Source organism: Culex pipiens, chromosome 2, assembly GCF_016801865.2.
Source record: "Culex pipiens pallens isolate TS chromosome 2, TS_CPP_V2, whole genome shotgun sequence".
NCBI classification, from domain to species: domain Eukaryota; kingdom Metazoa; phylum Arthropoda; class Insecta; order Diptera; family Culicidae; genus Culex; species Culex pipiens.
Window position 1 is genome coordinate 152,606,328 of NC_068938.1, and position 22,252 is coordinate 152,628,579.

The window sequence follows — 22,252 nt, forward strand, 5'->3', positions numbered from 1 at the left end:
CAAACCTCTTTTTACACCTTAGCTTCCATCCACCCCGGGATTCTAACTGACGACCTTTGGATTGTGAGTCCAACTGCCTACCAGCGAATCCACCGAGGCAGGACCCAGGGAGACGACTCCTACACCTGGACTGAGCTAACGACCTAACACCTCTAGGTTAGACCGGGACCAACATTTACTTCCCCATCCGACGGAAGGCGTGATCAGACAAATCTCGTCTCAAAATTTGCCACCGGGACCTTCTGGGATCGAACCCAGGCCGACTGGGTGAGAGGCAATCACGCTTACCCCTACACCACGGTCCCGTGAAAATATTCTATTTTTTTATAATTTGAAATATGAGTTCAAACGCAGCGAAATTTTGTGAGCATTTTCACTTTATTATTGTTTCATTTTGTAAAATATTCAAATTTTCTCAGAATATCGTTTTTTTACCGATGCGATTGTTTGTATGCATTTTCACTTTAGATTTTTTTTGTAATACATTAAAATTTTCAAAAAATATTGTTTATTTTAATGAAGCGAAATTTTGTATGCATTTTCTCTTTAACATTCCAACGCCCAAGGCTTCAAAAAAGTTGGAACGGTAACTTCAACTCCATGGTTCTCGGGCATAACTCACCCATTCAAGATGATTCTTTTTTCCAGTGATTTTTTAGGATGTCTAGATGATCCTAGAACTTTACAGAACTCAATTTGATCAAATCTGTAATTTTTGCGATCAAAAACATCGTTCCAACCTTTTTTTCCGCGTGTAAAAAAAATTCGCCGAAAATTCCGCGGAGGCAGTCGTTTTAAAAAAGGTGCAACGATGTTTTCGGTCGCAGAAATAACAGATTTATTCAAATCAAGTTCTGCAAAATTTTAGGATTATCTAGAAATTCTTACAAATCCCTGGAAACAAGAATCGTCCCGATTGGTTGAGTTATGCCAGAGAACCAGCGAGTTGAAGTTACCGTTCCAACTTTTTTGGGAGGCTTGGGCGTCCGTGTAAGTTGGACATGCGTTGGGCGTTCCAGTGTTAAAAAACCAATGAAGTGAACATGCATACAAAATTTTGGTTCGTTCAAAAACATACAATATTCTATGAAAATTTGAGAATTTACAAAACAAATTCATTCATTGAAATTCATACTAGCCTTTTTAGCCAAGAAAATTTTCAACTGTTTTTTTTTTATTCAAAATAACAAAGACTTTGACAAAGTCCAATTTCAATTCTTTAGTTGGTCTTACTAAAATAATAATCACATTCTATTCATTTGAATGTTGATATTTTCAGTCCTGATTTGTATTTGTTAATTATACTTTGTTTAGATACAAAGGAATGAAGCAATAATAAATTAGTAAATAAAATTAGTAATAATTAAAAGTAGTAATTAAAAATATCCGAACCTCGCAATATCCCCAAATAAAAAAAATATAATTTCAAAATCAAACACATCAAGGAATGAATTCAAAATAAGTGCTTGCGCGCCATGAGAGTGTGTGCGTGCGGCCAGCACAATCCACGCGCCTCGCCACGGCACACGGGAGTTTTTTTGTCTCTGAGGTTTCTCCTTTGATTCGTTGCCCGTTGCGTTGCGCGAGAGGCAAATATTTGATTATTTTTTTGGTAATCAAAAAAGTGTGTTATAAAAGTTAGTGAACTATTGATTTATATATACCACCGTGTTCGTTACATTCTAACGAATCTAACGGTATATAAAAATATAGCTGAATAATGGAATATATTACCAAAAACATGGGTGGAATTACGCTCCTCTGATTTTCGCCAAAGTCCATGGGAATCGTATGGAGAAGTATAAAAATCGTGAGTTTAACTGAAAAACTAACTTAATCCACCTATGTGGTTGATGCATTCCTCACTTTTTACCAACAATGTAAGTGGTAATATGAGTGGTTTGGACACGTATTTCAGCTATTTCTATTTAATCCAGAAAAATAAGAACACAGATATAACTTAAGTGGTTATAACTCAAGACAGGGTTGCCAGATCTTCAATGTTGTGAGCTCGTTGGAATGGTTTTTTAATTATCTATCCAACGATGGGTCGCATGGATCCGGACATAGTTTACATACATTTGAGTGAGATCCGGCTTCAAAAAAGTACAGAAATATCACTTAAGTGGTCATAACTCAAGACAAGGTTGCCAAATCATCAATGTTGTGAGCTCGTTGGAAAGGTTTTTTAATTATCGAACCAAAAATGGGTAGCATGATGGATCCGAACATCGTTTACATACATTTGAGTGAGATCCGGCTTCAAAAAAGTACATAAATATTACTTAAGTGGTCATAACTCAAGACAGGGTTGCCAGATCTTCAATGTTGTGAGCTCGTTGGAAAGTTTTTTTAATTATCTAACCAACGATGGGTCGCATGATGGATCCGGACATCGTTTACATACATTTAAGTGAGATCCGGCATTAAAAAAGTACATAAATATCACTTAAGTGGTCATAACTCAAGACAGGGTTGCCAGATCTTCAATGTTGTGGACTCGTTGGAAAGGTCTCTTGATTATCTAACCAACGATGGGTCGCATGATGGATCCAGACATCGTTTACATACATTTAAGCGAGATCCGGCTTCAAAAAAGTGCATAAATATCACATAAGTGGTCATAACTCGAGACAGGGTTGCCAGATTTTCAATAATGTGGACTCGTTGGAAAGGTCTCTCGATTACCTAACCAACGATGGGTCGCATGATGGATCCGGACATAGTTTTCATACATTTAAGTGAGATCAGGCATTAAAAAAGTACATAAATATCACTTAAGTGGTCTTAACATAAGACAGGGTTGCCAGATCTTCAATGTTTTGGACTCATTGGAAAGGCCTTTCAATTACCTAACCAACGATGGGTCGCATGATGGATCCGGACATCGTTTACATACATTTGAGTGAGATCCGGCTTCAAAAAAGTACATAATTATCACTTAAGTGGTCATAACTCAAGACAGGGTTGCCAGATCTTTAATGATGTGGACTCGTTGGAAAGGTCTCTTGATTATCTAACCAACGATGGGTCGCATGATGGATCCGGACATCGTTTACATACATTTGAGTGAGATCCGGCTTCAAAAAAGTACATAAATATCACTTAAGTGGTCATAACTCAAGACAAGGTTGCCAAATCTTCAATGTTGTGAGCTCGTTGGAAAGGTTTTTTAATTATCTAACCAACGATGGGTAGCATGATGGATCCGGACATCGTTTACATACATTTAAGTGAGATCCGGCATTAAAAAAGTACATAAATATCACTTAAGTGGTCATAACTCAAGACAGGGTTGCCAGATCTTCAATGTTTTGGACTCATTGGAAAGGCCTTTCAATTACCTAACCAACGATGGGTCGCATGATGGATCCGGACATCGTTTACATACATTTGAGTGAGATCCGGCTTCAAAAAAGTACATAAATATCACTTAAGTGGTCATAACTCAAGACAGGGTTGCCAGATCTTTAATGATGTGGACTCGTTGGAAAGGTCTCTTGATTATCTAACCAACGATGGGTCGCATGATGGATCCGGACATCGTTTACATACATTTGAGTGAGATCCGGCTTCAAAAAAGTACATAAATATCACTTAAGTTGTCATAACTCAAGACAGGGTTGCCAGATCTTCAATGTTGTGGACTCGTTGGAAAGGTCTCTCAATTACCTAACCAACGATGGGTCGCATGATGGATCCGGACATCGTTTACATACATTTGAGTGAGATCCGGCTTCAAAAAAGTACATAAATATCACTTAAGTGGTCATAACTCAAGACAAGGTTGCCAGATCTTCAATGTTTTGGACTCATTGGAAAGGCCTTTCAATTACCTAACCAACGATGGGTCGCATGATGGATCCGGACATCGTTTACATACATTTGAGTGAGATCCGGCTTCAAAAAAGTACATAAATATCACTTAAGTGGTCATAACTCAAGACAGGGTTGCCAGATCTTCAATGTTTTGGACTCATTGGAAAGGCCTTTCAATTACCTAACCAACGATGGGTCGCATGATGGATCCGGACATCGTTTACATGCATATAATTGAGATCCGGGTATTTGTGAAAACACATTTTTATACATAACTTTTGAACTACTTATCGAAACTTCAAACAATTCAATAGCGATGTATGGGACCCTAAACCAAGTCGAATGCAACTGGTTCGATCAAAATCGGTTCAGCCAGTGCTGAGAAAACTCAGTGAGAATTTTGGTCACATACATACATACACACACATACACACACACATACACACACACACACACACACATACACACACACAGACATTTGTTCAGTTTTCGATTCTGAGTCGATATGTATACATGAAGGTGGGTCTAGGAGCTTTTAATAGAAAGTTCATTTTTAGAGCAGGATTATAGCCTTACCTCAGTGAGGAAGGCAAAACTAAACTAGTTGTTCATATTTTGACTTAGAGACTTGATTTTTTTTACAGTGATCCGTTAGAATATGGGCAACATCGTGATGCTCATGGTTTTTTGAAATTCGTTGAAATCGATTTTTAAAAAATCAAAAAGTGAGATGCGCCAAATCAAGACAAAATTTGGTTCTAGCTCCCGTTTCGCCTTAAGCGATGAAGTTCACGGTAAGGTATTAGAAAAAAACGTTACTTAATCCACCCTTAGGTGGTTGGTGCCTTCCTCACATTTAAAGGGTGCTATCCAAAATGCAAAAAGTGCATAAATAACACTTAAGTGCTTATGGCTTTTGATAGGGTTGTCAGATCTTCAATGTTTTGGACGCATTGGAAAGCTCTTTTGAATACCTATCCAACGATATGTCACATGAGAGATCCGGACAACGTTTTCATCAACATATCTAAGATCCGGCCTATGAAAAGCGTATAAATAACACTTAAGTGCTTATAACTTTTGATAGATTTGTCAGATCTTCAATGTCTTGGACGCGTTGGAAAGGTCTCTTAAATACCTTTCTAAAAATGTATAGCATGATGGGTTTTCTAACAAAAACCACCCTTTTTACAATCTTCCGGACTATTGTTAACATCGTTTTTTCAGCATAACTTTTGAAGTACTTTACAAAACTGCATAATTTTAATAGCGACTTATGGGACCCCAAAACAGATCGAATGATGCCAAAACGGACAAAATCGGTTTAGCCAATGTCGAGATAATCGAGTGACAATTTTTTGATCAACATCCCACCACACACACAGACATTTGCTCAGAATTTGATTCTGAGTCGATAGGTATACCTGAAGGTGGGTCTAGGAGGTCAAATTGAGAAGTTCATTTTTCGAGTGATTTTATAGCCTTTCCTCAGTAACGTGAGGTAGGCAAAAAGTTATAGGGTCTAGTATGTTTGGCAGGTTTAGCTTTCGATCCTAATTCCGTCCAAATTGCTCATTTTCACTATTTGAACAACTAATTTTGCAAAACTTTTGATAGAAACTTGCTGTAATTGAATGTCGAAATGCTGATATGGCAACATTAGAGACACGCTGGAATTAGATGCTGTTCCCCTATGCAAAAAATAAATCTGATCTTGTTGATTCGATGACTAGTTTTAAGGTGAAAAAGATGCAATGTTAAAACTTGTATATTTTGAAAAGCGTCAAATTTTGTGCACCATGTTTCGATTCGTACCCTCAACCTTTTAGAAAAGGACGTCAACACAGAACAAATCCGGCAACCTTTTAAGATGCAGTATTTATTGATTTTGCTCGGTTTGTTCTAGAGGTCGTATCGAGGTGCTCCGATTTGGATGAATCTTTCAGCATTTGTTTGCCTATACTTGAGATGAACTCATGCCAAATATGAGCTCTCACAACAAAGGTAAGTGGGGTAAAACGGGCATTGAAGTTTGAGGTCCAAAAAACATGAAAAAATCATCAAGTTGCGTAAAACATGATCTAATTCTCATAGTTGCATTCGAAAGTACTTTTAAAGCACTTTAAAATGTGTTATGAACATCCGAGATTGGTTTGACTGTTTATCATAGCTTTTGTTATTTACTGTTGAAAATTGATATTTTTAAAACCCCAATATCTTTTAGCAACAGCCTCCAACACCCATACTCCCCTAAGTCAAAAGTTAGGGAATTCAATGGACTACAAGCCTACGGAAACATATAAAATGCTGACAGTAGCTCAAACAGCGGTGTAAGTAATAAAATTAAGTTTTCATACGGAATTTTGAAAATTCGTCATTTTTATTTCACTAAAATGGCTGTATCCTGGCACTGAAGTGCCAAAAACTAATTGTTAAAAAAGCAAAATGAATGATGGTATTGGTTTTTGCGTAAATTTTTTTTAGATGCATTTTTGGGAGAAATTTGTATAAAAAATCAGGCCAAAAAAATAATGTTTCCAGCTTTAATATGCTGCCAATGAAAAATTACAACTTTCTGGATCAATATGTACAGAACATTGTTGGTTGAACTCCTAACTATGATGTAAAGTGAAATACCAGGAAATTTTAACGCATTTTCAAGGTTTTAGAACAATATATGATATTTTATGAAAACAGACAAAAAGCGAGTCCTAAACGATTTTTGGAAGCTTTTCGTTGTATGAAAACATTGTTCCAGAGGCAAAAACCTAGCGAAATCCAGGTGAGCCTGAAGGTTTTCGCCACATCGCCTTTTTTGGGAACACACAGTTCAATATGCTTTTTCTTACTCTTGGTAGCCTCTAAGTTCTATGAGCAGTTCTCTCAGATTTTGGTCATCCGATTTTTTTTGTATTTTTTAATCCGACTGAAACTTTTTTGGTGCCTTCGGTATGCCCAAAGAAGCCATTTTGCATCATTAGTTTGTCCATATAATATTCCATACAAATTTGGCAGCTGTCCATACAAAAATGATGTATGAAAATTAAAAAATCTGTATCTTTTGAAGGATTTTTTTTTGCACCAAGGCAAAGTTGTAGGTATAGATAAGGACTACACTGAAAAAAAATGATACACGGTAAAAAAATGGTGATTTTTTATTTAACTTTTTGTCACTAAAACTTGATTTGCAAAAAAACACTATTTGTTCTATTTTTTTATTTGTTTTAGGGGACATAAAAAGCCAACTTTTCAGAAATTTCCAGGTTGTGCAAAAAATCTTTGACCGAGTGATGTTTTTGTTAATCGATGCTGTTTCTTTAACTCCATTTTCCGATGTACAATCAAATTTGCAATTAAAAAGTATTGTAATGAAATTTTGATAAAGTGCACCGATGAAGCCATTTTTAGGTAACTTTTTTGGAAATAGTCGAAGTTTTTTTTTTTTTAATTTAGTGCACATGTTTACCCACTTTTGAAAAAATATTTTTGAAAAGCTGAGAAAATTCTCTATATTTTGCTTTTTGAACGACATTAAGTTGCTGATATATTGTCATGCATGTGATTAAAATCAGGAAAATTAATGTTTTCTAAGTCTCACCATTTTCTAATGTCGATATCTCAGTAACTAATGGACCGATTTTCAATGTTAAAATATGAAACATTCGTGAAACTTTCCGATCTTTTCGAAAACAATATTTTCAAAATTTGTAAATCATGACTAACATTTCAAAAGGGCGTAATATTAAATGTTTGACCCTTTTTAAATGATAGTCTGGATTTAAAAAAATTATGCACCATGTTCTGAATAGTTTACAATTGATTTTACATTTTTTTTTCAATGAAAATGTAAATAATTATTGTTTGGCTCCCCAACTTTTTAGGGATTTTTTGAAGTAGAGAAAAAAAACTTGAAATGAAATTTCCAACGGCCTAATAAATTTAAGAAAAATTCAATCCAATTTCGACTCATCTGATGAAAAAGAAGCACAACACATCCATATGCTTGATTTACAACCCTCATTAAAAGAGAACCACAATAAATCAAAGATTCCCAGCATAAATATTCATGCCTTTAAAGAACCTCCCCGTTTTATCAGACACCGCAAAATCAGCCCACGTTCCTCCTAATGCTAATGTCTGACGTGTATCTCCGTGCTTCTCTTGAATGAATTCAACCGCATGAACCGCTCGAAAATGAATGAAATGCGCTGCCGCTGCTATATGCGTTTTCCGATTGATGGACCAAAAGTCCTTGAGCATGACTCGTCGATATCAATCGGCTCGAAACTAGAATTGAGCAATAAAATATTTTAATTTTACGAATTGACCACCAAGGATGATGACCGCGATATCAAACGCGGCAGGTGTCCTAGAAGCAATAACCGCATAGTTTATCACACGGTTTTGAGAGGTGGTCATCGCTAAGTAATTGGAAGCTTGTCAATCGGTTTTTAATTGGTTGGTCGTTTGACGAAGCGTGAGAAGATTGATCGGTGTTCAAGTTCATGATGATCGGAAGTTAATTTAGTTCATAACGCTTGATGAACATGTTATCAGAGGAACTTCCTGCATTCCTTCCATCAAGTTCTCAGATTGCTAAAAGCATAGTTTAATTAGCTTAAGCAGTAACCGTTTACCATATCTCGCGCGCATTCGCCTCAAAAAAGGTACGATTCTCCCACAATTCAACTCCAACTCTTCATTCAGCTGTCTGGGGTCTGTGGTCTAGTCTGGCGGCAAAACCCCAGCTTGCAGCGCTACTGACTGACTGACTGAGTTCACTTTCCCACCTCTTCGGTGTACGTTTCGACCTTCCTCAACTAGTTGTGCCTGCTTAAGCGCAGCTCTACTACCCCTTAAGTAATAGCTCTCTTTCCTTCTCGCCACTTGACTCCTCCCCAGGGCCCAGGTGGGGGGTTCCTGTTTTGCTGTTTGTAGCTCACGTTTTTCTGCTCGTTTTATTTCAGTTTGCGGCCAATTTCCTATCACTGGTTCCGCATCATTATTTTCACTTCCCATCGGCGCAGGTTAAGGTTTCGAACAGATGTTGTACAATGTGTTGTGTGTGCGATAGTGGTTTAGTGCCAAACGTATTAAATATTATGTTAACGGGGTGAAAACGGGTTAGGCTGGCTGGGGCTTTGGGTACGTTTTGCGTAACTGGAGCGTTTGACGTGGTCGCCATTTGTGGAAACAAAAAACTGGTGGTTGGAGATTTTGCAGGCCTATATTTGCCGACTTCACTGTGTGAACATTGATTGAATTATGACTGCAAAATAGCCGTGAATTTACACAGTTTTATTGGCAAATTGAGTACAGTTACCACCAATGGTTCTATCCCATTCCCCAGAAATATTTAGGACCTTGAAAAATGTTATATGTTTCTCATTTGGCATTTGGCAAGTCATTTAGCATAAAGGCCAATTGGCATAATTATACTAAATTTTGATTACTGATACTAAATGACATTTTCCTTCCTTAAGAAGAGGAAAACTCACTTTACTATGGATAACTGCAGAAGGAAAAATTCAACTTGTGTCACCAGTTATCTTGAGTCAAAAGTGTTTTCCCCTTTTTAAAGAAGGAAAAATTCAACGTTTCTCAGAAGAAACGAATGTCAAGAGAGTTTTCCCTTCTTTAAAGAACAAAAACTCAACTTTTAAAGGGAAAATTTAACTTTAGCCTGCAATTATCACAATAAAGGCGTAATCTAAACAGTTAATTAAAGAACATTCGCAATAAAAAGAAACTTTTATGGGGAATGTGTAATTCTGCGAAACGAGTTTCTAGGAAATGAACAATTCTGGGGAATGAGATGATTGCTCTCAAAAGTTTAAATAAAAATTTATCATTGTGAAAGTATCATGAACGTGTAAAATTTTTCCAAAACAATTGAAATGATTCCTTTCATATATCAATGACACATTCTCCGGCAATGTACACCTTAGGATGAAATTTGAAAAGCGTGTATGAGCTATTTGGATATTTTTCCTCGATTCTAGACTACTTGAAGCTTCAAAAATCATGGTTTTCATTAATTGATCATTTGAATATCATTTTGTACAAGTTGGTTAGGTTATGCATCAATTCGTGATAAAATCATCGTTTTAAAACATTTTTTTAAAAACTCCTGGTTTTCAGCGAAATAAAATCCAAAAAATATTCTTTTGATTGCATTTTGTAGGTTTTTAGTTGTACTAAACGGAAATGTCATGGGTTTGCAGTTTATCTTAAGTTAAGTATTTTTTCAAACCAGTGTAAGTTTACCATTTTATTGCTTTGCGACGTCACGAAAAAGGGACATTTGTTTATGTCAACAAAAAACTAAGCATATAATCATTTTGATATTTCGGATGCTCATTGTACTTGGAAAGAGCTTTCAAATGCAATCTAGAGCGACTTAATTGGTTGTCTAGATCCCAAGTTACAACAGCTTTAAGTTTGCGTTGCAACGTCACGAAATTTTAAATCATATTGGTCACATGGCAAAAAAGGTGTATGCGTAGTTGGTTGTTGAAGATAAAAGGGTACTAAATATTATATATTTGTTATATAATGTTTCCAAGCATATTTACAGAAGAATTGTACATGGGTCATTCACAAATTCCGTCATTTATGTTTGATGCAACTCGAAAAAAAGTATTTTATGAAACTTGTTTAACAAATCAAAATAGACCGATGTTCACAAGGGGGAAAAATTCTAAAACTTTCAAAAAAGTAATCACGTGGTTACTGGATGGCCCCTTTATGATAAACTGATTGACGTGAGGGTTCATTCTAATACAACGCAATGATTTTTTTTATCCCACACCCTTATGTAAGTCAAATTACAGTGAAATTCATTAAACAATAAAAATCACGTGATTCGATTGTTTTTTTTTTTCACAAACTTTTGTCACTCTGTTGTTGGACGAACCCTTACTTAAATAAGTTGTATGTAACGTTTTGTTGTTCACAATTAAAAATGTTATGTTGCGCAGTTAAATAGTTATATTATTTCCTCAAATTTAATTTAAAAAGCACAAAAGTCAACAAAATAAGTTACGTTGTTTCAGATCACCCCTTAGGGGCCATGAACAAACGATATGGGCACTTTATTTATAAATTCAAAATAAGCCCTCCTGAAAACTTGAAGCTCCTCACCTCCCTTCTAAAACTTCCACGTGTTTTGTAAGTTGCCCAAAACCATTAAAATATTAAGGGAGCGTTCTTGCATTACGTAACAAAACATTTATATTTTTAGACCCCCTCCACACCCTGGAAATACATTTCCGATACACTTTTTTTGTATAAATCCTCGAACCCTCCTCCATCCCCCTTGATATTACGCCGTTACGTAATGCATGAACGTCCCGTTACATGGGTAGAGGACGGGAGAGGGGGGGGGGGTTTCCTTCGTGATAATGGAATAATACAAAAAAAAATTTTGAAAACCCTTTGGAAAACTTCGTAAATCGTTAATGGCGAAACATGAATTGGGTCAGGATTGAGAAAAAGTCACGCGTTGCAACGTCACGCTACATATCCCCCTCTCAAAAATAGAATATTCGCTTTAAATAATGTATCAACATTGTTTCTTATAGGAAATTAAATGTACTTTCCGAATCGGTAATAACATATGTACCTTTTCAATGTAATTTTTGAGTTACAGCCGAAATACCGAAAAAACAAAAGTCAAAGCGTTGCAACGTCACGGCGGAATGTGTCCAATAAAATTAATGTTTATGTAAGATTTTTATTTTTATTTTTTTGTCCCGTTGAAAAGGTCAATTAGGCATCTAAGATAGGTCGCATGATTGACCCGGACATAATTTACATCAAAATATCTTAGTTCCAGCTTCTAAAATGCGATATGCGCCGCACCATACGATGCCCGAGACGCCATTTGATTTTGCTGGGACCGATTTTTCGAAAAATTGCCAAACTTTGAAGGTTTGTACCAAGCTTTAGGGTGCTCCAAACTTTAATGTTAAATGTACCAAAAAATGCGCAAGGAGCTGGCTTACACTCTAGTGATGTTGAAAAAATAACGTTGTTGGCTAATTTTACACTAAAAATGGAAGAAGAACTCCAAATTTGCCGTTTAACAGAGCAGAGTTAATGGCGAAACATCAATTGGGTCAGGATTGAGAAAAAGTCACGCGTTGCAACGTCACGCTACATATCCCCCTCTCAAAAATAGAATATTTTTTTTTATGCATCAGTGGCCAAAGTGCCTAAAAAATTACATTTTTGAAAAAAACTCTTTTTACGGGTTGAATCCCATTTGAAATTCAAATGCAAAGCGCCAGCTACTGATACGCCCAATCAAGCTCATATTAGGGGTTTGGGGCTCAGTATAACCACCGGAACAAACCCCTGAATGCCCGCCAAAAAGTCATTTTTGTTACACTATAATGAAGAGTTTCCTCTCAATACCAAACCACAGTTGATTGCCTATGATTTTCCTTTTTTAAATTGCATCACCGCCATTTTGGCCATCTTGGATTTAAAAATTCTAAATCACTTCAGCGTAGTTTGACAGTCAAGAATAAGACAGCAAAAAATTGTCATTCGATTATCCGAAGTGAACATTTTCCAATACCCTCGAATATTTCGATAAACCATGTTTTTGAAAATAATATGATATTATTTATTTAATATAATAGTAATAATACTCGCATGATATGTTGTGTACAAAATAACAAAAACTGTTTCCAAAACTGTTTTGTAGCATCTGTAACCGAAAGATGTTCTTTAAGAATTGCAAATACATGAACGAACGTTTTCAAAATCAACCAAAATGAAAATGTATGCCCAAACATTATTTTACAACATTGTAATGTTCTTATTGTCTGGCATGAAACCATGAATAAAAAATCAAAAAATGTGTGTTGTACCTAAGGAACCTTCTAAAAAGCATAAGCTTCATAAACAATTAAATAAAATAAAATTATAAGTTTACCAAACATGCGAAACATTTCAACGGAAATATTTCATAGGCGTCCGAAGTACCGGGAAGGCAAAGCAGAAATTTATGTTTTTGATTTTCTTAAATTCTAGCCATTTTTATATAAACTATCGATTGTTTTGATGTTAACATCTTATTTGAGACCTAAAGAATGCCATTCACTAACATTTCAGTTCAAATTTGTGCGATTCATAATCAAAATCGAGTGTCCGGAATTCGATGCAAAAGTGTCCGGATTTCGAATCAGCTTTCAGTGTCCAGGATTCAAAGCACAACAAGTCATTTTAATTTTAATTTTAAAATTCTGATGAAAAATTGTTAGAAAAGGCATATTTTGCATGCATTTTCTTAAAACTGACTGTTTATACAAAACAAGCCTTACCCGACAAACTTCGTTCTGCCTTTTTTTCGTTTGTTGACGTTTTTTGACTTTTTGCTTATTCAGCTTCCTGTGATCAAAATTTGATTTTACGTAACTTTTTCCATAGCATTTGCCGATGCTCCGGAATCGGTTCCAGAGCGGCCAAAGTGTCAATTAGTTAGCATATAAACCTTCCTTGGGCTTATACGAACCCAACGCAACAAAGAGCACCTCGATCCGACGCTCCGTATTGAACTGATTCGCGTTTGAACAAAACCGTCGAAATTTTTTATATATATAGATGATGATGATATTTCTACATTTCCAACTTATTACATGATTTTTTGCCAGCTATAACAAAAATAATATGGTACTAAGTGTCCGGATTTCGAATCATGACGTTAGTTTACACAGCTAAAAAAGTAGTAATCCAGCTGCGTGTAAAAGACCTGGGTGTAAAATAAAAATTGCATTATTTTATGCAATTTTATGTGATTTTACATCCTGAAATATGTAGCCCATCAGTATGGGAAACCTACTTGACTGAAATGTCATGCTCATATATGCGTTTATCCATGCAGCTTTACATCGGTCTGATGGCCGAGTGGGCTAAGGCGCCAGTCCATACTGTTGGTGCTTAGTTTGAATCCCGTCGGTTGCAACTTTTTTTGTGTGTTGCAAAAATTGTACATGCAGTGTGTAATATTAAGTGTTTATTTTGACGAAGGTGATGTGCATGCTTTTGCATGCGATTTTACCATCGGATTTTTTGCTGTGTAAGCCATTTATACTTGTAAGTTAAAAAAGGAGATTTTCTAGCATGAATTGTACATTAAACCCACGAGGTTTACCGAGTTAGATAAATATGACAAGTGCTGAAAAACACTGTTTTTGCCATGAGTTACATATCACATTTTTTGCAATTTCGAAGAACACCCTAAGAAATGGTCAAACGTTCATGTATTTGGTTCAGATAGGTTCAAAATGATTAAATTTAAAATAACTGCTTACAGCTTGATGAATGTGTTAACGGTTTGAAAACTTTTTATAAGCAATACAGGAGGTTGCTGGTTCGAATCCCACGGCAAGCGCTCTAAAAATTCTTTGTGTAAATATGGGTATTCGGCGCCGTCGCTCCATGCCTTACTCAAACACTTAGAAGCTCAGGGCGGCGAAGTCCTTGTAGTTAAAAGGAAGACACTAGTGGTTGGTACTAGCAATGGTGGCCGACAGCTACAAGGTACACTTCGTTTTTTTATAAGCAATACAAGAAGTTTATAATTACAATTATAGCCGTTCCGTTTCGTTTTCTTGTTTACAAATAATGAAAAAACTTGGAAAACACTCACCTCTTCGTGTATTTCCTCGTACACGAGACCCTGCGTCGCGTTCGGGTCGACGCGCACGTTCCACATGCGCAACGAGTGCGGTCCTTCCTCCCCAAACAGCCCCTCGGTTTTCTCCAGCGTCAGGTTGACACTTTCCCCGAACGCACTGAACGACACCCGGTGCTGCTTGATGTCCCGAATGCTCACGTCGTCCCCGATCTTGTTCTCACTATCACTGTCGGCTGGCTGCTTCGCCGGGGGTTGCATCTCCGGCAGAATCTGCTCACTCACACTACCCCCACTTCCGGTTGCGTCCGGCTGCTTCACAGTCCGCTTCTTGGCCGGAACTGCACTCTCACTTGCCTTCTCACTGAACCTCACTTTGCTAAGATCTTTCTTCACGTGGTGATTCCCGCCCCCTCCACCGTCCAGCTGATTGCCTCCTTTTGAGGGGCCTGTCTCTATGCTTCGCTTCCGGCGACCAACCGAGGGTTGGTTTGTGTGGTGCATCAGCTGGATCAGCTCGTAGTGTGGAACCGCGTCCGGGTGGTCCACGTGAAACACCTCCTGCAGCTGGGCCGTGGACATCTGTCGGTGGATCTGTTGAGGAAATAAAAAAAATGATCAGAACATTTACTCCTCGTTAAATTTATAAAAATATCAAATAAAAAACATTCAAAAAAACTCTTTTCATAACCGATTGACCCATCATTAATTCCTTTTACAAAGAATTGCGAAAATTAATTGAAAAACCAAGGTCTTGTGCAATTAGTTTGATGAGCCGCTAGTGTGATCGAGAGTGTCTTTCTGAAGGGACCACTCAATGCAACACTCCTTGCATCCAAATTTGCACATCAAAGAACGAAGTGATGTCCTACCGTGCTGACGACAGCGATTGCACAAGTTCAAAGGTGCCCAAAGAACCGTCCAAGCTGACAGAGCCATGGGCAATCAAAATTCTTGGTTTGCCAAGAGTTCAATTAAGAACAGTACCCCAGCGTGTGTGTGAGGCCATTCTTCAGCCTCTCTAGAACCTACGACAGTTTTTCATTATTGTAGGTCTAAGGGGACAAATATGTGAAAATAATGAGCTTCTCATCGCGTGCTGAAGCTGCTTGTAGACACCTTCCTTCTTGTCCGCAGTGCAATTACCGCGATGATTGCGGCTTTAAAGCGAACTCTTCAGCGATCCGCGGTCGTCAACGAGACTAAGTAGACGGTTCCGTTGAAAATGAGTTGAGTTCTGTTTTTGTCACCACACGAGGGTAGCCTTCTCGTCGCTGTCGTCGTCAGCTGCTGCTGCTGCAACTCAGTGATGATTAAGATGATTAGTAGACTCAGCTTGATTAATCGGACAAAATTCACGTCCAGGTGACGAAATGAGCGACAGAACAAATGGCTGTGGCTTAAGTCAGTGGTGTTGATGGGGCTAGTACAAATGGTTGAACGATTGGATTATTGCTTAAATGTTACTGGTTGACTTGAAACTATAATTTGTTTTATTATGAAATATAGTCATGACATTGTAAACATAATTAATTTGAATTCATGTTCTGTTATTTATTTGTAAAACTAAAACTACCTACCTCATATTGTTCAGAATACATCAATCAATTCTTGCTAAAGTAAAATCTTGTACTCTGCGATAGAATCAAGAATTTATGAACAAAGACAAGTTCTGTCCAACCATAACTCTAACGTCGCACAAACCCCCTTGCACTGGCTGCTCCAATTCCGTTCCGCAGACATCACAACACTTCACAACTTGGTGCATGTAATTTAATCTGATCCGCGATAAGCTGCGCAACTAAATTGTTATACCCATAAAAGAAGTTCCACACGTCGATCGAATCAACCGCTCTAGATTAGGCGTCGATTTCTTGTGTACGCTCTAGCCACTTTAGAATCTACAATTACCACAGGAAAAAACCCCAATCGATGGTTCGTGTCAAAACAGCATCGAATCCTCTGGAGATTTGCACAGACCTCCTTGTAGAGCATGAGCATTGCATCAGTTTCCTCTACCAAGAACAACGCTCGTTCTCACACAATATGTAATTTAATTTGATCTTTACAGCAAACGTACTGCAGCAGCGCTCAAATCGAGTGTCAAGATCAGGTTCAAAATTAACAAGAGTTTAAAAGCTATAAATTTGTGACCAACCGCCACCACACAGTGTCGTGGAGTTTTGCAGATCTTCGATCGGCTGCCATATCTGGGGTGGTCTGCATTCATATTTCACTCTCGGACGTTGACGGTGGAGGTGGCTAAATCATGAGCGCCAGCGTAGATCGAAGATCGGATCTCGTTTCGCCGCGAGTCCGTGGAGTTCTCGGGTTCGCGTGTGTGGCGTGTGCCTCGCGTCCAAGCTCGCAACCTCTCATCGGGTGAACGCAACTTGAGGTTTGATGCACTGAAAACATTATTCGTTATTTTGAAGAAAACATATTTTTTAAATAAAAAAATTGAAAACAAAATTAAATACAGAAATACACAAAAAAGTAAAAGTTGAAATGCCATATTCATAAACCATCAGTTTGATATGATCTTATCTAATCTAATGAATTTTCAATACATTAAAAATGTAGTCGTCTCCCTGTAATAGGTATAATCCTGCTAACAATCCACAGTGGTCCAGATCTCAAAATTAAGTGGAAAATAGGTTTTCCGAGAAATGGTGTGACAAAAAGAGTCAAAAAATCAATTTTTGGTTCTATGTAAAATTATCATTTACAGTGGACCATCTCGTTGTTGATATCGAAGGGACCGTCGAGAACTGGAGTTATCAAATTATAGAACGAACAATCAAAGCAATCTATTTGAAGGGACTGGAACAATTATTGACAGCTGGAGCAATATTGATATCGAGAAGATCGACAGCCAGTCCGGGTACTTAGCCGAATGGTTAAGCGATCTGCCTTTCAAGCAGACGGTCAGGGATCGAATCCCGCCCGGTCACCTCGCCACCGATTTTTCGGTGGCAACTTGAACACCCTGCTCCCTCTGGGAGCATCAGATACACGGTAATTAATTACCACACACACATGCCACTCCCCCCACTACAACAACTAGCGGTGGGTGAGTGGGGAATGGACGGGAAGATGACCAACCAACCACACCGCAACGCGTGAAGGAAGGAAGCCCTAGTAACATTTTAGGTTTTAAGTAGGCCATAAAAGCCTGTTTAGGCTGCATGAAGGTTTTCAGAACCCTGATAAAACCTGTAAGTTTAAAAATGTTACTAGGGAGGAAGACTCTTCCAACAGACCCCCAGGAGATCATCAACATCCATCAAGACGAAGAACAATAGATCTCGGATCTATAAATAGACGCACGGCTCCGTGATGGCAAGGCCGAGTGAGCCAGTTCGGGTATAGGTTAAGATAGAGGACAAAGAATAAAAAAAAAAGATCGACAGCCAGAAAGTCCACTGTAACCCTAAAATATGATTTTTTTTTTTTTGCACCTAAAATACGTTATTTTGCCCTTTGGCTCAACGCTGAGGACAGATTAAGATTCAGCGGGCAAAATTACATGAAAACACAACAACAACAGGACAACTTTCGAATTTTGTTAGGGTGGTCCCATACACTTTTCCCTTAAAAATTTGACATTTTTAAATGAAGATAACATGAGTTTCAAGAAAAATACCCCTGGGTTTTTTTCAGAGTTTATAGTGCTAGATCTCCTCTTTCGAATGCAGCCGGGTGCTTAAAATTTGGCAAGCGCTTTTTCATCTTTGCATCTTTTACCTTAAAATGACTGTTACTTTTGAACCTTAAGTTCAAATTGACTTGTCAAAAAATAAAAAATAAGATCAAAATAATATAAAATAAAATAAAATTTAATAACATTTTGGTATTTTTGACGAAGTCAAAGAAGACAAAAAAAATCCTAAAAAGTTAGATTTTCAAAATCACCCTAATCGTGAACCACCCTAATTTACAAGCAAACCAAAAGTTGCCCCTTTCTATTTGCAATAACTTTTCTCAAGACACCAAAGCCGCAAAACTTCACATTTTTTCCTGGGCCTGGGTCCCCGAGTGGATGGGCACTTAGGTGTAACATTATGAATGGATTTCCTCACAGATTCAAGAAGGAAACTTATGTCCAACAATTTTAATTAAATAGAAAACATTGATTATCAAAGCTTGTGCTTAAACTGCTGTTTAATTTAAATAAATTCCAAAATATTTTAGAAGTTGTTTTGGAAAAGCAGCTTAAGTTTGAAAGCATGGAAAAATCTCACAAAAATATTTTTTGATAATCAAGAAAAGTTTGTTTTTTTTTTAATAATATAAAAACTTCAAAAATATTTAAGAAGTCGATCTTTATTTTTTTAAGCGCTGCTCATGTTAAATAGAATAGAAAAACTCACAAAAATATTATGACAAATAAGAAAAGGTTGTTTTAAAAAAAAATAAAGCTTCAAAATGTTTTACAAGTCGATTTTTTTTTAAAGAACTGCTCATGTCGGAAAGAATGGAAAAACTCACACAAATATTTTGATAATCAAGAAATAGGTTGTTTTTAAATATAAAAATAAACTTCCAAAATATTTCAGAATTCGAACTTTTATTTTTCAAAGAACTGCTCATTTTTCAACAAAAATGAACGTTCACAAAAATATTATGATAGCCAAGAAAAGGTTGTTTTTAAAAATAAAATAAAAACTTTAACAATATTTTAGAAGTCGAACTTTTTTTGGAAAAACTGTTCATGTTTGAAAGAATGGAAATCTTCTTCCGAAATCGATATCGGCCTTTCTAGTGTTAACAACATACTTTATTTGACATAAATGAAGGAATTTTGGTAACGTCATGATTCGAATTCCCGGACGCTTCGAAACCAGGATACTTCATCTTGTTTTATCAATTATTTGTATATAAGTTCGCATTATGAATTTCAAAACTGTGTTATTTGGTGAATTCTAACATCAACTTACATTTAAAGTTTGTTTGAACGCTGTAGTTAATGCCAAAACAATCAAATAAAATAAAATTATAAGTTTTCCAAAAATGTGAAACATTTCACTGAAATATTTCATAGGCGTCCGATGCACCGGGAAGGCAAAGCAAAAAATTTATGGTTATGATTTCCTTAAATTCTAGCAAATACTAATATAAATTATCGATTGTTTTGATGTTAACAGCTTATTTGAGACCTAAAAATTGCCATTCACTAACATTTCAGTCCAAAATTGTGCGGTCCGGAATTCGATGCAAAAGTGTCCGGATTTCGAATCAGCTTTCAGTGTCCGGGATTCAAAGCACAACAAGTCATTTTAATTTTAATTTTAAAATTCTGATGAAAATTTGTTAGAAAAGACAAATATTGCATACATTACATTCTCTTAAAACTGACTGTTTATACTACATCCTAAAGATATCTATAATTCTAACTTGTTACATCATTTTTTGCCAGCTATAACAAAAATGATATGCTACTAAGTGTCCGGATTTCGAATCATGACGTTATAATCTCGTCTAAATTTGGTAACACCTGAATTGAATTTTCACGAAAATCACAGAGTGGTCATAACAGCATTTTCGGTCAGTATATTATCCAATAAATTAAAACAAATCGTAAAATATTCAAAACCAAAAAGTTTTCAACAGATCCAATTTTCCGTGTACGATAAAGATCTTTATCCAACTACACTACACGAACGCTGACTGTACTCTACGCGATACCCTTAACTTGCGTATCGCTGAAGTTTTTTTTTTTTTGCTGGTGCGATTTCTGCTGTTTACGTTTCCAACTTTTCACATCACCGCCAATTGCTTCTCGCTTCCAAATTTGGCCCCGTTGAAGGATATCCAGCAAGCCCCAACCTACGACATCACCTCTGTACACGATACGGCACTTGCTGTCCGGTGACCGACAAGGGCGCTCTGTTTGGGGACTGGTTCCGAAGAGGAAGGATATCCACTGCCTTGTCGCAGCGCCAGCTTTCGTACCGGGGTGTGTTTTCAGTACGACTCGAGTATCAACTTCTAGGCCTAGGTCTAGGTTGTTCAGCAGCAGCAGCAGCACACGGCAAAAGTGGTTCACATTGGCGGGAGGTTGGGTCTTGCTATCTTGGCAACGCGCACGGGATGAATGACCAAAACAACACCAGATCGAACAAGCTTACGCAATAATCGGGCACGTGCCGATTCGTGCTAAAGATCATCCCCTTTTGTACGTGACGTTGACGTGCGCGCCAATTTTTTTCCCATAATTACATTTGCAACATCACGATCGACATTTGCGAAAAAAGATGCACTCTGTTTGCTACATCGAACATTAATTATCATGTCACTCGGCCTAGCCACGATAATTAAGATCCTCGCGCGCGAAAAGTTCCCAGAACTGTTGTCTAGGCGCGTACGGCGAGTACGGCAAGTTGTGTGTTGTGTTGCCTTAGAACCTAGAAGTCGTGGGAATCCACCGTTTGGACATTCATCACGTACTGAGCATGTTCACCAGGTGGAAATAATAAATATTTTTGCATACAGGTAAATTCGAGCTTATTAAATTGTCACTGGTTTGTGGAGAGTTGTTGTGACAAAACTAATCGAGCTAGACAGTTGTTCGCTAGGTTTGGTCGTTAATCATTATGAGGCAAACGGAAGGACTAGCTCATGTTTGCTTTCAATTCAAAAACAGTAGCACACACGTGTCGTCACGTTCTGGTGATGTGCCAAATGGAAAATTAGATTGAATCCTTGAAGTGTTACTTTAAACATTTTCTTACTGTCTGGATTGGCTGCCGAATTTTGTTATTGTTTCTAATCAACTTCATAAACAATACCAAAGGTTGATTTTTCTTCAAAACCACAAATTATAAACACTGCATTGATAACCAAAACTATGATTTAAATTAATTGGAAACAGGTTGTGTAGAAAAATAGCGAAATTTTTGACCAAAGCCCTTCTAGAAGCGAATTATAGAAGATTGAGTCAACTTTATGCCACATTCATCTGATTGCAAGCTGCTAATCTCCCTTCACAAAACCGTCTAACATGCCACTTTGGACAGGTGACCGCCACTAGTGGCACCAACTGGTGGCAAGGTCACACCGGAAGTCGACCCTAGTTATGCAATGCCCCATGTCGAAGCGGTGATACGAGAAAAACCGCTAATAGCCGAGGGCAGCAAACGCAAGTGAGGCAGGTTAATTAACCCCCAGAATGTCATTCGTCATCGTCGTCGCGGTTAACCCCGGGTCTGATATGAAACAATCGAACTGTTTGTTTTGTTTCGATTCTACTCCCCGACGACGACTGTCCAATCAACGAAATTGACCCCGTTGAAGTATACCAATACGTGAGGCTATTACAATCGCGCGTGTATCCGCTGCAACCCGGCTCTTGCTTAACCGGTTCGACTAGCAGATAGTAGTAGAGGCGGTGTTTACCGATGACGGTACCAACAACATCTACTTTGCATCCAAGTTTGCATCATTCCGCAGCTGATGCTGCCGAGCTGACCCACCAAAGGAAATGACAAAAGAGGAGGAGGGCCTCAACCGTATACTTTATGAATGACGACTGTTTTAACCGCCGACCCGCGACTCGGTTGCTCAATGATAAACACTCTTTTTCGATAAACGTCGCCGCAAGCTACTGATTATTTTCGCTGGTTCAGCAAGAAGGGGAGACACCCCCTCTGCGAAACCCTCAATTTTTCGTGGCGAACGAGCAGCTGGCAGGTGGATTTGCACTTGAACTAAAAAGTTATGCAAGTGGAGATTTTTAGAGGTTGTTCCGTTTAAACTTTTGATTTGCTACAGGGTTTAGGGTAGCTG

At 37.6% G+C, this 22,252-nt stretch overlaps 1 protein-coding gene across 4 annotated transcripts in view; it reads right to left on the minus strand.

Moving 5' to 3' along the window:
- LOC120422180 (A disintegrin and metalloproteinase with thrombospondin motifs 16) overlaps positions 1 to 22,252 on the minus strand; it is a 283,608-nt gene that overhangs the window by 220,241 nt on the left and 41,115 nt on the right. For all 4 annotated transcript variants that reach the window (XM_039585556.2, XM_052708748.1, XM_039585557.2 and 1 more), the window contains exon 3: positions 14,480 to 15,058. In XM_039585556.2, the coding sequence (XP_039441490.1) occupies positions 14,480 to 15,058 (579 nt within the window). The remainder of the gene's footprint in view (positions 1 to 14,479; positions 15,059 to 22,252) is intronic.